The 15,416-nt window shown below is 38.8% G+C and overlaps 1 protein-coding gene across 1 annotated transcript; it reads right to left on the reverse strand.

Moving 5' to 3' along the window:
- Positions 1-3,441: 3,441 nt before the first annotated feature.
- Positions 3,442-11,584, reverse strand: LOC107808270 (uncharacterized). The gene is made up of 12 exons (XM_016632780.2): positions 11,316-11,584; positions 11,089-11,216; positions 10,929-10,991; positions 9,847-9,968; positions 9,431-9,546; positions 8,535-9,342; positions 7,418-8,149; positions 5,940-6,158; positions 5,719-5,814; positions 5,441-5,635; positions 5,156-5,269; positions 3,442-3,999 (listed from the first exon to the last, which is right to left on the reverse strand). The coding sequence occupies exons 1-12, from the start codon at positions 11,405-11,407 to the stop codon at positions 3,739-3,741; spliced, it is 2,946 nt and encodes a 981-aa protein (XP_016488266.2). The 5' UTR covers positions 11,408-11,584; the 3' UTR covers positions 3,442-3,738.
- Positions 11,585-15,416: the final 3,832 nt, after the last annotated feature.

The raw sequence follows: 15,416 nt of genomic DNA on the forward strand, positions 1-15,416 counted from the left end.
CACTTCAGCGAGATGGGATATTCGAGAGCCTATAAAAGAAGGCATGCAACATGATCCAGCAGCCAAACAACTTATCGAGTTAGCCAACCAGGGCAAAACGAGACATTTTTGGGTAGAAGACGACATATTGCTTACCACGGGTCGGCGGGTCTACGTGCCTAAGTTTGGAGACATTAGACGACGGATCATAAGGGAGAGTCATGATACAATGCGGGCTGGTCATCCAGGCCAACGCTGCACCAGGGCCTTGGTTGAGTTAGTCTACTATTGGCCACACATGCGAGATGATATAGAATGTTATGTGCAGACTTGTCTTGTATGTCATCAGGACAAGGTTGAGCAACAACAACCCGGAGGACTTTTGGAGCCACTAGCAGTTGCAGAGCGTCCATAGGAGAGCGTGACTGTGGACTTTATCACTTGCCTACCAAGGTCCGACGGTTATGGTACTATTATGGTGGTCGTGATAGATTTTCCAAACATGCCAACTTCATGCCCGCCTCACCAGGTTGCACAGCTAAGGAAGCCGCCAAGCAATTCTTTAAGAACGTGGTGAAGTATTAGGGCTTACCAAGGCATATAATCAGTGATCGAGACCCCTGTTTTACTGGAAACTTTTGGAGAGAGTTGTTTGACATACTTGGTACGGAGCTGCACTTTTCTACTAGTTTCCACCCACAGACGGATGAACAAACGGAATGAGTCAATGCCTTACTAGAATGCTACTTGAGGAATTATGTAAGCGCGCATCAGAAAGATTGGGCAAGGCTCATAGACATCGCCCAATTCTCTTATAACTTGCAGCGGAGTGAGTCCACGGGACAAACACCATTTGAGCTAGCCACAGGCCAACAACCACAAACTCCACATTCCTTACCAGCCGTGTTCGAGGGAAAGAGTTTGGGGGCTTATCATATGGCCAAAGGATGGGAGGAGCAGCTCGACACTGCTAAGTCCTACTTGGATAAGGCAGCTAAGAAGATGAAGAAGTTTGCGGACCGTAAGCGGCGTCCCACATACTATAGAGTTGGGGACATGGTCATGGTGAAGTTTAACCCAAGATAGTTCAAGGCACTGCGAGTTATGCATCAGAATCTGATTCGCAAGTATGAGGGGCCATTTAAGATCGTCGCCAAGGTAGACAAGATCTCATACAAGCTTGACATGCCATCATATCTTAAGATCTACCATGTCTTCCATGCCAGCATGCTTAAGCCATATCATGAAGATAAGGATGATCCGAGTAGGGGCTAATCAAGTCGGGCGCCAATTACTATCACCGCCTCGCATGATCGGGAGATTGAGGCTATCATAGATTACCAGGTCAGGCGAAAACAAGGGCAAAAAGCCACCGCTATGCTCCTCGTCCATTGGAAAGGGCAATCACTGTAGGAGGCCACGTGGGAACGATATGAAGACTTGTGGATATTCAAAGATAAGATCCGAGAGTTTATGCAGCAGCATTGCACCACAGTCGTCGCAATATTGGGTGGGGGAGAGGGTGATGACCCGCCATGTCATCATGCCACATAGGCGCCATTTGGCATATATTAATGCCATATGGAAGCTTACAAAAGAAGAAGGCTAGCATTTGTGAGAAGATTCTAGAGAGATATGGACATTTCCTTAGGAAGAACCTAGATCCTTATGCTAGGAAAGTCCTTGGAATTTTCTAGGCTTGTAGAGAATTCTAGAAAAAGCCCTTATCTTGTAAATATCAAGGACTTGTGTAATAATTAATATTTACACACTAGCCCCTAGGAGACTAGTATATAAAGGAGGCCATTCATTTGTAATTCATCAAGCAAACAATTCAAGTTCTCTCTAATACAAAGCTTCCTTTAACAATTCTCTTGTGTTCTTTCTTCCATTCTCTTAGCGATCTTGAGTGTAGTAAGGCTGACTTGACATAGCAAGAACGTGAGCAAGTTGTGCAAGATCGTGAGCGAGTTGTCAAGTGTCGCACGTGTACTTAGTTAACAATTAAAGACGTGACAAAGAGCTTTATATTAATAATCTAAATCCTAAACTTTCTCATCCTCCCTTTACTATTCCCTCCATCTATTTTTACTTGTCTGCTATATTAAAAAAAAAAATTACTTTTACTTGTCCAGTTCGAAAAAACAAGAAATAATTTATCATTTTACATATTTCACTCTTATTATTAAGTACTACTACTAATCATTTTCAATTTATTTAATTAGAGGTGATTGTAAAGTTATCATTTTATTAATTGCTTCTTAAGTACCTTGTCAAACATGAATAAGTAAAAATAGACTGAGGGAGTATTTCAAAGTTTTGTTTGTTATAGATACATGGAAGTCAAGTTGCGGGAATCGAGGCTGTGATGGTTTGGGCATGTGAAGAGGAGACGTAGATGCCCCGGTCTGGAGGTGTGAGAAGTTAACCATGGCGGGCTTGAGGAAAGGCAGGGGTAGGCCAATGAAGTATTGGGGAAAAGTGATTAGGCAAGACATGTTGGTGCTTCACCTAACCAATGACATGACTAGCGATAGGAAGGTATCTATGATTAAGGTGATGAGTTGATAGGTAGTTGTGAGTTTCTCCTAGGTTTAATCAGTAGTACTAGTAATATTCTTGTTGTGGGTTGAAAGTTACTTCCTTCTAGTTTGTTATTGTATATCTGGTACTTAGCAACCACGTCCATTGTTTTTGAAAATTGCTACTGGAATTGTTGCTTCCTGATTATTATTATTCGTTGCTACTCCCCCCCCCCCCCCCACTGGATATTGTTGCTCCCTGATGGTTACTGTTTAATGCTACTTTTTCTCCTCTTTTCTTACCGTCTTTTGTCTCTTCCTTCTTTCTCCCCCCTCTTTCCTCTTCTTTTTCTACCCTATTCTTCCTTTCCACCTTTTCTTGAGCCGAGGGTCTATCGGAAACAGCCTCCCTACCTCTCCAGGTAGGGGTAAAGTCTGCGTACACACTACCCTTCCCAGACCCCACCCATGAGATTATACTGAGTATATTGTTGTTGTTAGTTAGTTACAGATACTAATCTTATTATGTGTATATACCGGCCATGCTTTCTTTTACATTAGGTGCATTGCTTCGATTTGAAGATTAAAATATAGCTTCGAACATAAAAATTGAAAGAAGGCAAGCCTAGAAGTGACTTTTGAGTTTCTCATCTAGTAAATATGAGACGGAACATATACCCAAAGATAGCAACTACAGAAAAATCAACGTTTTGGCGTGAAATGCAAGTTTGAATGAGTGCGATCAGGGAATTCATTCCAACGTCAATTCTGCCCTTTGTCCATAGAAAACCATGAATCTTAGGTTCCAATAAAATGAGCATTACATTGGAAAAAGTTTACCGAGAATATAGCATGACGGAAAGCCCTATATTTTTTACCATTCAAAAAAAAAGGGGAAGGGGGGGGGGGGGGTGTGAAGAAGAAAAACGAAGCAGCAGCATGATGGAAAGCCCAAAAAGGGCATTGGTTACATTTTTGACAACCTAATGGTACTGTTGACAACCTAATTATGTGTATCCCTTGCCATCAGAATGAATATCAATTAACAAACTTTCTTCCCCCGGTTGAAAAAACTATACGAGGGCAGTATTACAAAATTACTAAAAATACAGCTCAGCCTAACTTCCTAATCTAAAAGGAGAAGTTTGAGTGACAAAAAGTGGTGAGTACTAAAACAATAAAACGATAAACGGAAGTGTAATGGATTTCGACGACTCCACTTTTATGGTTGAAAGACTCACCTCCACTTCTCCTGCAACTCTTTCCTCTCCGACCAAATCCACGTTACAAAGATCGCTATAACTAGGGCAACTATGGTAAGCAGAAGCAAAGCATAATTGAAATCCTCAGTAAGAGAGTCATACGTCTTTGAAGGGGCAAGCCGAGTGAAAAAGAGATCCACTCCATGAGCAAAGACAAGGGTGGTTGACTCTAGCTTTGCCGGTATAGTTATTATGCTTTTAAGGCCTTCCACTTTAAGAGCATGTGTAACATAAGCCTGCGAGAGCAACCATCAAATCAATATGATAACCAAGGGTTAATTGTCACCCATATGGAAAACAAGGCTCAGGTGATAATTTATGATATTCCTTTGTGCTTAACAGTTAGCTATTTTGAATTCTGCAAGTATGCAATTAGAAATTAGAATATCTTGAGGGCCAAATCAGCTTCCCTGACCAACATATGATGTAAGATAGGTATCTACTTGCCATGTCAAAGCTCAATCAAGTAGGATGCATTTCTTTGCCAACATCATAAAGGAGATAACTATTGTTTTGAACCCATATTCCTATTTTAAAAATTGTAAGACGCATGTATAAAACATTATCATGAAATAATTTAGAGATATGGAAAGAACAGCACAAGTTCTGAACAAAGACATGGAAGTGTGTCTCTCTATTTGATCAAAGAACTTTTTCGGCACATAAGATCTCCCATCTAAACTAGTCTTAGTATGAGAGCTTCACCAAGAACAAAGACATGCATAAAAATCTCTTTTGGATCAAAGAACTTCCATATTTTCAGCATATAAGATCTCCCATCTACACTATGACGACTTGTAAACATGTGATCCAATCTACCCTTAATCCTAGACAAAAAGCCAAGACAGGAGTAATTGTGTGACCCAATCTAACATTTCAAAATGGTAGCGAGAGCTTCACCAAGACCAAAGAAGTCCCAAGATCTACCGTGATAAAGATACCAGATGCCATTCAAATGATATGATTAATTCTCTCTGAAAAGAAACCAACTCTTACTAGACTCCTACACGTTCTTGATGTGCAATACAGTACTAAACATCAGTATTCCTAGTCTAGTGGTAGATTTAATATCAAATGCTTCAAAACACTTAATTCATATACTCTAGGTTATGATGCAAAAATGCTCATTTTTGCTCATAGCGCAGAACACTACTAACTAGGATTGTTATGATGACTAAGACCTCTTGTGACTATGGCGTTCAATCTATTAAAACTCATCCTCAATGTAAAGAACTATTTCTTTATTCTTTTTTCTTTTGATAACAAGGTAGGCAAATTTTAGCAATTAAGTACCAAGATGGTACAAATCAAAAGTATGTAAAGGACAGTCTCTTTGATCAACAATGCAATGTGTTTTTTCCTCTGCAGCAAGCTTAAAAAGGAAGCTCTCACCTGTGGCATGATTGGCAATGAGTCAGTAAGAGGTATAATCCCTTCCTCTTTTTCAGCTTGAGTAGGGTTTAAAGTTCGTCGAGGATCGAGAAAACGCTTATCAAGTGCTAAAACCTGCATTATACCAACATATAGAGCATAAGAAGTCTACGATAAAAGGAAGGAATGTCACAACCGTCCCTGAATAAATATAAAGAACGCATTTTCTTGCAATGGCACTCCTACCGGCTACCACAAAAAAGATACACGCTAAAAGTGTTTGGACAAGTGATTAGCAAATCTAACCTGATCACCAATTGTGCCAATAAGCAACTGCTTGGAAGTAATGCCTTTCGCTGTTGAGGTAACTGCTATTGTTTTCACAGTATGCGTAAAAAAGTAAGATTGAGACTTAGTCATCACTTCAGGACGCGAGTAGGAAGAGACAGGTGCACTAAGGTTATGCTTTCCAAGAACAAGCTTCAGGACATCTTTGTTGTCCTAAAATATTACAAAAATTCAAATATGGTAAACAAGAGCCACAGAGAACAAATGAAAAGAAGAAATCTGGTAGCAAAATGTACCGCGCGAGATTGATCGTAGATCTCAACAACAGACATTTCATATCTGTGTGCACGTAGGTTGAAGTAGTGATAGACAACCCAATTTTCACTAAAGACCTTCACAGAGAGAGACGTGTCACAATACTTGGTAACTTATTAGTAGAAAGGAACATCAGATAGCTATTATTTTCTCAAATAAAAAATGAATTAGTACTACAAGGTTTGGGCCAAGGAAAACATACTGCATGTACAGGTCCCTGACAGCCATGATGAGACATGCGGTGCAGCACTCGGCCAGTTATTGTGTCAACAAGATAAACAAAAAGCCAGGAATCTTCAGGGATCACTGATCCAATGTCACCTATTGCTTTAGGTGTAACAGTCGCCAGAAATAGCACATTCTTAGATATATATTTATACAACACATCCTCTGCAACAACCTTAGCTTGTGTATGAACAACCTGAAAAGAACAAGACACAAAAAAGAAGATGATAAAATTACCATCTGCAGGTTCAGCAACACAAGCTTAAAAGAATGCATGGTAAGAAACTATACATAAGCTTCTGGGTCTTTCATAATACTTGTATGGTTCAACAATAACTATGCACGAAGAGGGACTCTGTAACCAGCTAAAAAGGGAAAAAGTATGAATCATATGTCAGTGTGTTTGAAGATATTTGCTGTTTTTGCAGGAGGGGTTTAGTAATTCGGACTTGAGTGAACTAGTCAGCTGTCAAAAGCGGACTCATTCATGTCATTCTTCATCTAACTGGGTGCTTATGTGCATTCAATTTACCAAGATCTAGTAAAAAGAGAAAACAGATTAAAAAGAGAACAGCAGAAAGGAATGTGGCTAAACTGGCAGCCTAAATCCCAAGTTTGGTTGAACACCAAAGCATTTTTTACTCTTCAGCTCCTATATTAGACAAGTGCTGCATCTGTCTGTGGTGTGTCCTCCATTGGTCTCTTCACTATACTACATCACATTCTCACTTTTAAGGCCATTAAATCATGTTTCAAGATTTATTTATTTTGCTTAAATGCTTCTTTAGAGAGTTGACATAAATTTAAGAGTTCAAATTTGTAGTCAATAATAAAAAAAAATATTTAATCTCTTGAGCTACCGCACAGCTAAAGGAGAAGAATTGGCTAAGAGAAGGCAGTGAATTTCTACAGTGGAAAGACAGCAAAGGAGTCTACTCAGTGAAATCTAGGTACATGGAAACTAATTTGAAAAATGACAGCTACTCCAAGAGATAACTTGAATTGTGTGGACAGCTATAACTGGAGCTTGTTCAGCCAGATACTTTGATGGAGTTAAAAGTTGATTCAAGCTACATATATTTGATAATTGAAGAGTTTATACTATAGGCTGCTAGATTGTATTACACTGATCAGTTTAGATGTAAGTCCAATCCAAAGGATAAAGGTCAAAGCAACATCTTTTACAGGTGAAAATAGGAACACAAAAGGTCCTTGGGGGATAAGTAGGGTCATATTATATACTCTCAAGGTATCCCTACCCACCAACTAAATAATAGGAAAACAATACCACACCTTATAGACAAATCTCCAGCCATAACTTAGTCATTAGCAGCCAAAAAATTTCAATTGACATTATTTTTCTGATAAGTGAGAAAGAAGATTAAATAAGAGACCTTGCTTAATTTTTTTTGCTTAAGTTGCAATGATCTTTTAAAGAAAGAAGCAAAAGATTACCTCACTCAATTTTCTGGTTGAAGTTGCAATGATCTTTTCCGAATCTGAGGGGAATATAACAGACCAAAGGTCACTGGATTCAAAACAATAGTCATCGGCTATCTCCGGTTTGCAGTTTTTCTTCACCACATGCCCCTTTAAGAGATTATTGTTTACGTCAACTGAATACCAGTATATATTTCCCAACTCCTTTTGGAAAATACCAACTGCTTCAAGAGTTCTAGGGTAAAGGTGTCCATACCCCTCTGCATCTATTATTAGATGTAAACGCTGCTCTGTTGAATCGGTAAATGGAAGAGGAATAATTTGTGTAATGGAATGAACAGGTGCAAAGTAATTAAGCTCCTCTCCTCTGTATGCATCAACAAAGGAGAGAATACCAGATGCATCTGAATTATGTCCACATGTACCAACTACAAGGACAGATGGGTTCTCATCTAATGCATGATGATGTGGCACCTGCCACGGATGTAACTTGAGGCCCCTTGGACTTTCACAAGTTTCTGATTTACGGAGAGCATTCAGTAGTCGAGACCAAACAATTCGACCATCTCCTGTGTGAAGTGCAAAAAGTTTCCCTGCTCGTGTAAGTACAATGAGTAGCTTCCTAAATCCATTGTGGTCTCGGGTCATCTTGCTTTTCTCAGCACTTTGTAACCTCATTCTCTGAACCACTGCTACATCATCAGGGGTTGCAAGCATTAAAGTCGCTTTTAGTTTCAGCAAATGTCCCTTCCAACAAAAGAGCACAGAAGTAAAACAAATAATCAGGTACTTAATAAAAAGAAAAAAAAATCATGTACTGAACAAAATAGAAAGATAAGAATACCAAAGTAATCATCAAATCAAACAACACAAGTTCACACTTCAATGGTTATGTTTTCTATCTCCACGACAAGCAAGCACACCAAAAAATTTATACTAGATATTATCACCTCAAGTAAACAGACTGATCAAATAAACTTTTCCCGAACTCAACTCATAACAAAATTATGTTTTTTTCCCAGAGAAAAATAATAAGGAGAACTGTGTAAATTACAAGATAGATTATAAGCTTGGGCAAATTCTGATTCTTCTGCGATATATTTAATCTTAAACCTTTTTACAGGCTTCATACCTTAAGCCATTCAAAGAGGCTGTGCTCCACTTTTGCAACAGAAACACCAGCCTTTTCTACGGGCAACTCTGAAGTTGTTACATCTATAATAGATGCAAGCCCATCTTCTCTATACCAGACAACGGCACCTTGTTGTAATAACAGCAATGAATGGTCTTCCATGACAATCAAAGCCCTAAATCCATAAGTTCGATCTGTTCGGATATAGTTGTTGATGAAGACCTTGTGCACAAGTCCCCTCTGTTGGTCGACTTCAACACTTTCCTTGAGAAAATGGGTCTTCCAATCATCACTAGACTTCACAGTGAGATGAACTTTACCACCATCTTGCTGAATCAGCCCAAAAGCGGTTTGGCCTTCAGCAAAAGACAAAGAATCACTTACGGCTTCAACATGAGGGACTGTGTCAACTACCTCCAGTGTGCCTTCATCTTTCACTTTCACAAATAACAAAGATCTATTGATTTTCACGGCAACCATTCCTGCAAGTTTGGAAGGTAATAATACTGCTACTCCTGAAAAACCCTGAAGAAGATCGGAAATATGGACCTCCTGAAATTTAATTTCTCCACCAACAAAGCTTATCGTGACTAAGATTGACCCAGAGGAATCAAGCGCCACTGCTTTGTCACTTGTAGATAATGACAAATCACCAGAAAATCCACCAGGAAATTCCGTGCTACTATGCTTCAGCAGTTCACCATTCCCAACATTGATTACATATGCTTCAAATTGGGACCTATCACCAACTCCTAATGCATATAACATGCCACTTTCTTCGGGATGAACCAAATGATGAACGTTGATGCTGCAGTTAAGAAACTACAGATTAGATGACCTTTTTCATAAATCAAGAGTCAGAAGAACAGTAAACTAGTCTAGTGAAGTTTCCAAACCCTTTCTGTGCTAAATCCTTCTTCCAGAGAATGTCACCGTCAATGCATGAAACAGCATGCAGGTAACCATTTCCATAAACCAGAATCACATTGTCCTTGTCAGCACCAAAATTTGCCTGAGCAAAGAAAATAAAAGATTTGTATATGGATCTTACTGACTTCTCAGCCTCTTACTCAACATGGCAATAACATTTTCTCCAAGCATCTTACGTGAAATTACTAAACTTAAATTCAACTATAAGTTGCAAAATGCAAAGGGTAGGATTTGGTTGCTAATACACATTTCACAAATATTTGGTTTTTTAACAAGAAAGGTCAGAACATTTTATTTGTAATAGGAATAAATAGTATATCAGAATTCCTTTTTTTTGGGGTAAGGTAAGGTATAATAGTATATCAGAATTCTTTGCACTTACTGGAGTCAACAACAATGATCTCGAGGGACTTGATCCAAGAAGGAATGACTCCCACACCATCTGGCCATCAGGAAGGTTCCATGCTCTTAAGATACTTCCTCCTGATGATAGCGTGACAACATCTGAAAAGAAATAAGAAGTCTGGTAGCTATTAGCACTCAAATCCTGTACCAAATAATATAATAATATTAAAACATTAGCTTTTATTGTGAACATTTCTTCCACCAACAGAATTAAGCTGCACGTCCTGTCCTCCAAAGACTAAGGTGCATCAAGCTAGGAAAAATTTCATAAGATACTAAATTAAAGTTTTAGGATGGATGACTCAAATCAAGTTAAAAATGAGCCCACCCTTCAAAAAGTAACTATAAAATAAATTACTGAAGGGAAAAAAATGACAATCCAATGCACTAAGATCCCTCTATGTGTGGGGTCCAGGGAAGAGCTGGCGCTGGAGGCTATTTTCACGGCTTTACCAGGTGTCTTCGAGGTCACACAACGACAATGTTTACCATAGCACTGAGGCTCCCCCTTCAAACTACTGATGGAAAAAGGAGAATATTTTCAATCTTTTCCAGTGAATCCAAGATATCAAGCCTGTGTTCCTTAAACTCGGAAAAGAGAACTGAACTATTCAGGCGAGATATCTACTAAAGAGAATTAGCCAGTGCCCAGTGGCAAAGATAATCTATGTGCTTCTTTCCTCGCAGCAGGGACGCTAACGAGATTAATGATGTTTACTTCTGTCTAGTAAAGTAACAGATATAGAGAGTCCAACCAACTTGAAATATTATAGATGTAATTCTTCTTCTAAGTTCTAACTTTATCTAAAGAAAAAGTCTTTGACATGGTCCATCATTAATAATTCAGAGGCATCATATTCCACTATCTTAAGTTGTTTTTTACCATTATCCCATCGAAAAATAAATATGGAGACAAACTAATACTAAGCTAGTCATTTTCTTTTTGTACAGTCCTAAATAAAACCACTTAGATTACCATATAAGAATAGCATATACTTGTCTATAAAACAAAATTAATTTTCCAATAACTAAAACAAGCAAGAGAAACCAAAAAAATACATTTTCCGAGGGTGATATCGATTTCATCAATGACATCATTGACTCCCAAAACCTGCCTCCAAACTGCAAAAAACAATACGCGATCGAACAAAATAAGCAACAATTTCAACTAATAAGCATTTAATTCAATAAAAATAATTATTTTTAAAAAGAAGCTCACAAATCTCGCCGTGACGAAGATCGAGGGCGGCGATTACATTCTCTTCAGTAGATACCACAACACGTTTTCTACCAGCCTTTTGTGTCTGGAACACTGTCTTTTTCACTTTTCCAATATACTGTTGATGCCTACACAATCACAAATTATGCAAATTACTTATCTAAGCATATAGTAATTGAATATTAGCAATTTTGTTTAAGTATAGTGATTGAAATTGCAAAATTTACCAGTCCATGAGGCCAACTTGATCTTCATAAAGAGCAAAAGTCGTGGACGAAACGAATAAGATGAGAAACAGAAGAAAAGCCCTAATCGCCATAGCTAATGGCGACTAGTTGTTGAATTCAAGCTGGAGAAGACAAGCTGGAGAAGAATAACAGATCTGAGAGAAGTTTTGTGAAGTACTTGTGTTGTTTGCAGCTCGGGGGGGGGGGGTACGGGTTTAACTTAGCCGGCCTTCAGTAGTGCTCCTTTTTTTTTTTCTTTCTAATTTCCTAACAAGCTATAACCTGTAAAATAAGAAATAGTTACGGTAAAGTACAACAACAAAGTATAATACCATTAGTGGGGTCGGGAGGTAGTGTGTACACAGACCTTACCCCTATCCAGATTATTTTCAAATAGACCTTCGACATCCTTCCCTCTAACAACTCCCCATCTTACTCTTGGGGTGACTCGAACTCACAACCTCTTGATTAGAAGTGGAGGTTGCTTACTATCAGAGCAACCCCTCTTGTCTAAGTTACGGTAAAATGTGTAATTAATTTTCACGGACAAGTTTAAGAGTAAAGGCACATGCTTTGAACAGGGTATGGATATTTGGTCAACTAATAATTACTCCCTCCGGTCCACAATAAGTGATCAATTTACTTTTTTATTTTGGTCCAAAATAAGTGTCCATTTATATAATCAAGAAAGAATTAAATTTGTTTTTACAAAATTACTCTTATATACATATCCTTAAGAAGTTTTCTTACTCCTCACATTAAATATTTAATTAAGGATAGTTTAGTCATACTAGGTATTTTTGTATAAAATTTAGTATTTTTTTAATGTGCGTGCCAAAAACAAATTGGTCACTTATTGTGGACCGGAGGGAGTACTAATTAATCATTACTCCCTCCGTTTCACAATAAGTGGCCAATTTGCTTTTAGCACGCCCATTAAAAAAATATTAAATGTTATACAAAAATACCTACTATAACTAAACTACCCCTAATTAAATATTTAATGTGAGGAGTAAGAAACTTTTTAGGGATATGTACAAAGGGGTTATTTTGTAAAAACAAATTGAATTCTTTCTTGATTACATAATTGGACACTTATTTTAAACCAAAATAAAAAAGATAAATTGGTCACGTATTATGAATCGGAGGGAGTATTTTTTTAGTAGTCACACTAAATATATATAATTCAACTATCGAAAAAAAATAAGTTACGCCCAAAATTAGATGCATAACCCCTTTTATGATAAAATCTTATACAAATGCTTATAAATTTTTTTTATAAATATTAATTTGTGTAGAACTTATACAATACATAGGAAGTTAGTGATTTTGAAATACTAATGATGTATCGAAACTAAGTAAAAATATATTGAAGTGAAACGATCAAAAGTAAATTAAAATTAAAAATGGAAATTCATATAAAGTCCTAGTTGGCAATCCTATAAAGGTCAAGCAGCCTAATAGCATATTTGATCAAGCTTTTAAAATTAGTTTATCTTGATAAGTCTTTTTCAAAAAGACAAAATTATATAATAATGCATTCCATAAGTTGACTTTGCACTATTTTAGCCCAGTTATAAGTTTGTAAATGTGTAACCAAATATCAATATCTTTTCAAAGATTCCTCATTACAATAAGGTGTCAAGACAGTATGAGTTAGATTTTAGAGATAGAGGAAGAGCAGGACTCAGAATCCAGAGCTCAGTTAAGAACTTTCAGCTGACAATGGAGAAGAACGGAAGGCAGACAATTCTACAACTTGGTAGAGTGGGGAAAGCTAAGTGTGTGATGGACTACAGGTATCCATTGACAGGTTATCAAGCGTTTTGCATATGTTTGGCTTCTATTGATTCAAAGCTGTGCTGCACGCTGTAGATGGAATTTCTGGAGCCTTTTGTTGTTCAACCTCTGAACAGCAAGTCATTTAATTGACTAAGTGTTACTGTTCTGCAATTTTTTCTCTAAGACATCACCTGAAGTGGAATATAGGAATGTTGTGAACGTGATAGAAGTATCATTATTCATTTACGGATTAGTTACCTTCTATAGCAAAAGTTGATACCTTATTTATTTTAAATAAACATTCTTTTAAAAAATTATATTCCATAGCTACCTTTTAATTTTTTATAGCCAAATATCTATTTATGGTCACCTCCTACCCTTAAGCCATAAAATAACAACAACAACATCCCAGTGAGATCCCACATGTGGGGTCTGGGGAGGGTAGTGCGTACGCAGACCTTACCCCTACTCCGGAGGAGTAGAGAGACTGTTTCCGGTAGACCCTCGGCACAAGACGGAAAGAGACAATGTAACAGTAACAGCAAAAGAATCCTAACATATAACACCAGCAACGCAATAACCAGAAAATAGAGAGCAAAGTATTAACACAAAACATCAACAAAGGCACAATACTACATACGCAAGGGAATAATATGTACACACAAGGCCGCTAGACATACTATAGCCTAACTTTCGACCCTAAAGAAGTATTAAGAACACAACTGGAGCCCCTAGCAGCCTAAAACAAGACATTATCACACTAGCCTCATGTCTCCTAACCTACAACCCCAGTGCTCGACCTCCACAACTTCCTATCAAGGGCTATGTCCTCGGAAATCTGCATCTGCACCATGTCCTGCTTGATCACCTCTCCCCAATATTTCTTAGGTCGCCCTCTACCTCTCCTCATACCCGTCAAGGCCAGCCGTTCACACCTCATCACCGGTGCATCCAGGCTTCTTTTCTTCACATGCCCGAATCATCTAAGCCTAGCTTCCCGCATCTTGTCTTCCATGGGAACCATGCCCACCTTCCCCCGAATATCGTCATTCCTAATCTTATCTAGCTTAGTGTGTCCGCACATCCATCTCAGCATCCTCATCTCTGCAACTTTCATCTTCTGGATATGGGAATTCTTTACTGGCCAACACTTTGCACCATACAACATGGTCGGTCTAACCACCGTTCTATAGAACTTTCCTTTAAGTTCCGAAGGCACCTTCCTGTCACACAGACCACCAGACGCTAGCCTCCATTTCATCCACCCCACTCATACATGGTGCATGACATTCTCGTCAATATCCTTATTCCCATGTATAATCGACCCCAGGAACTTGAAGCTCACTTTCTTGGGGATGACTTGTGAGTCAAGCCTCACGTCCATGTCTGCTTCACCGGGCACGCTGCTGAACTTGAACTCCACGTATTCAATCTTAGTCCTGCTCAGCCTGAAACCTTTAGACTCAAGGGTCTGTCACTAAACCTCCAACCTTCGTTAACACCGTTTCGCGTCTCATCAATCAGTACTATATCATCAGCGAATAACATACACCATGGCACATCCCCTTGGTATGGTGTGTCAGTGCGTCTATCGTCAGGGCAAATAAGAACGGGCTGATCGCAGATCCTTGGTGTAGCCCCATAACAACCGAAAATTGCTCCGAGTCGCCCCCTACTATCCTAACCCGAGTCTTAGCTCCATCATACATATCCTTAATCACCCTAATATAAGCCACCGGAACACCTTTCACCTCCAGACATCTCCAAAGAACTTTCCTAGGTACCTTATCATAAGCTTTCTCCAGGTCAATAAACACCATGTGCAAATCACTCCTCCTATCCCTGTACAGTTCCACCAACCTCCGAATAAGATGGATCGCTTCCGTAGTGGAATATCCAGGCATGAACCCAAACTGATTCTCGAATATCGACACCAGCCTCCTCAACCTCTCTTTCACTACCCTCTCCCACACTTTCATGGTATGACTCAATAGCTTGATGCCCTATAGTTGTTACAGTTCTGGATATCGCCTTTGTTCTTGTATAGTGGAATCATCGTACTCCACCTCCATTCCTCTGGCATCTTTTATTGGAATTTCATCTGGCCCTGTCGCTCTGCCCCTGCTCATCTTACGCATAGCCCCGACAACCTCCTCGACTCTAATGCGCCTTCAGTAGCTAAAATCTCGGTGACACTCGGAGTGCTCCAATTCCCCTAGCACAATGTCTCTCTTCCCTTCATTATTTAGCAGCTTATGGAAGTATGTCTGCCACCTCCGCTTAATTTGCGCGTCCTCTATTAACATTTGGCCTTCCTCT

The sequence above is a fragment of the Nicotiana tabacum genome, chromosome 10 (assembly GCF_000715075.1).
Source record: "Nicotiana tabacum cultivar K326 chromosome 10, ASM71507v2, whole genome shotgun sequence".
Classification (NCBI taxonomy): Eukaryota; Viridiplantae; Streptophyta; class Magnoliopsida; order Solanales; family Solanaceae; genus Nicotiana; species Nicotiana tabacum.

What these genes read in the sequence shown, in the direction of transcription:
- LOC107808270 (XM_016632780.2), bottom strand. Translation starts at nt 11,407, where the DNA reads ATGGCGATTAGGGCTTTTCTTCTGTTTCTCATCTTATTCGTTTCGTCC. An exon ending in CAAGTTGGCCTCATGGACTG is followed by an intron (nt 11,217 to 11,315) that starts GTAAATTTTGCA and finishes GTGATTGTGTAG; the next exon opens with GCATCAACAGTATATTGGAA. An exon ending in CATTGCCAATCATGCCACAG is followed by an intron (nt 4,000 to 5,155) that starts GTGAGAGCTTCC and finishes TTGCTCTCGCAG; the next exon opens with GCTTATGTTACACATGCTCT.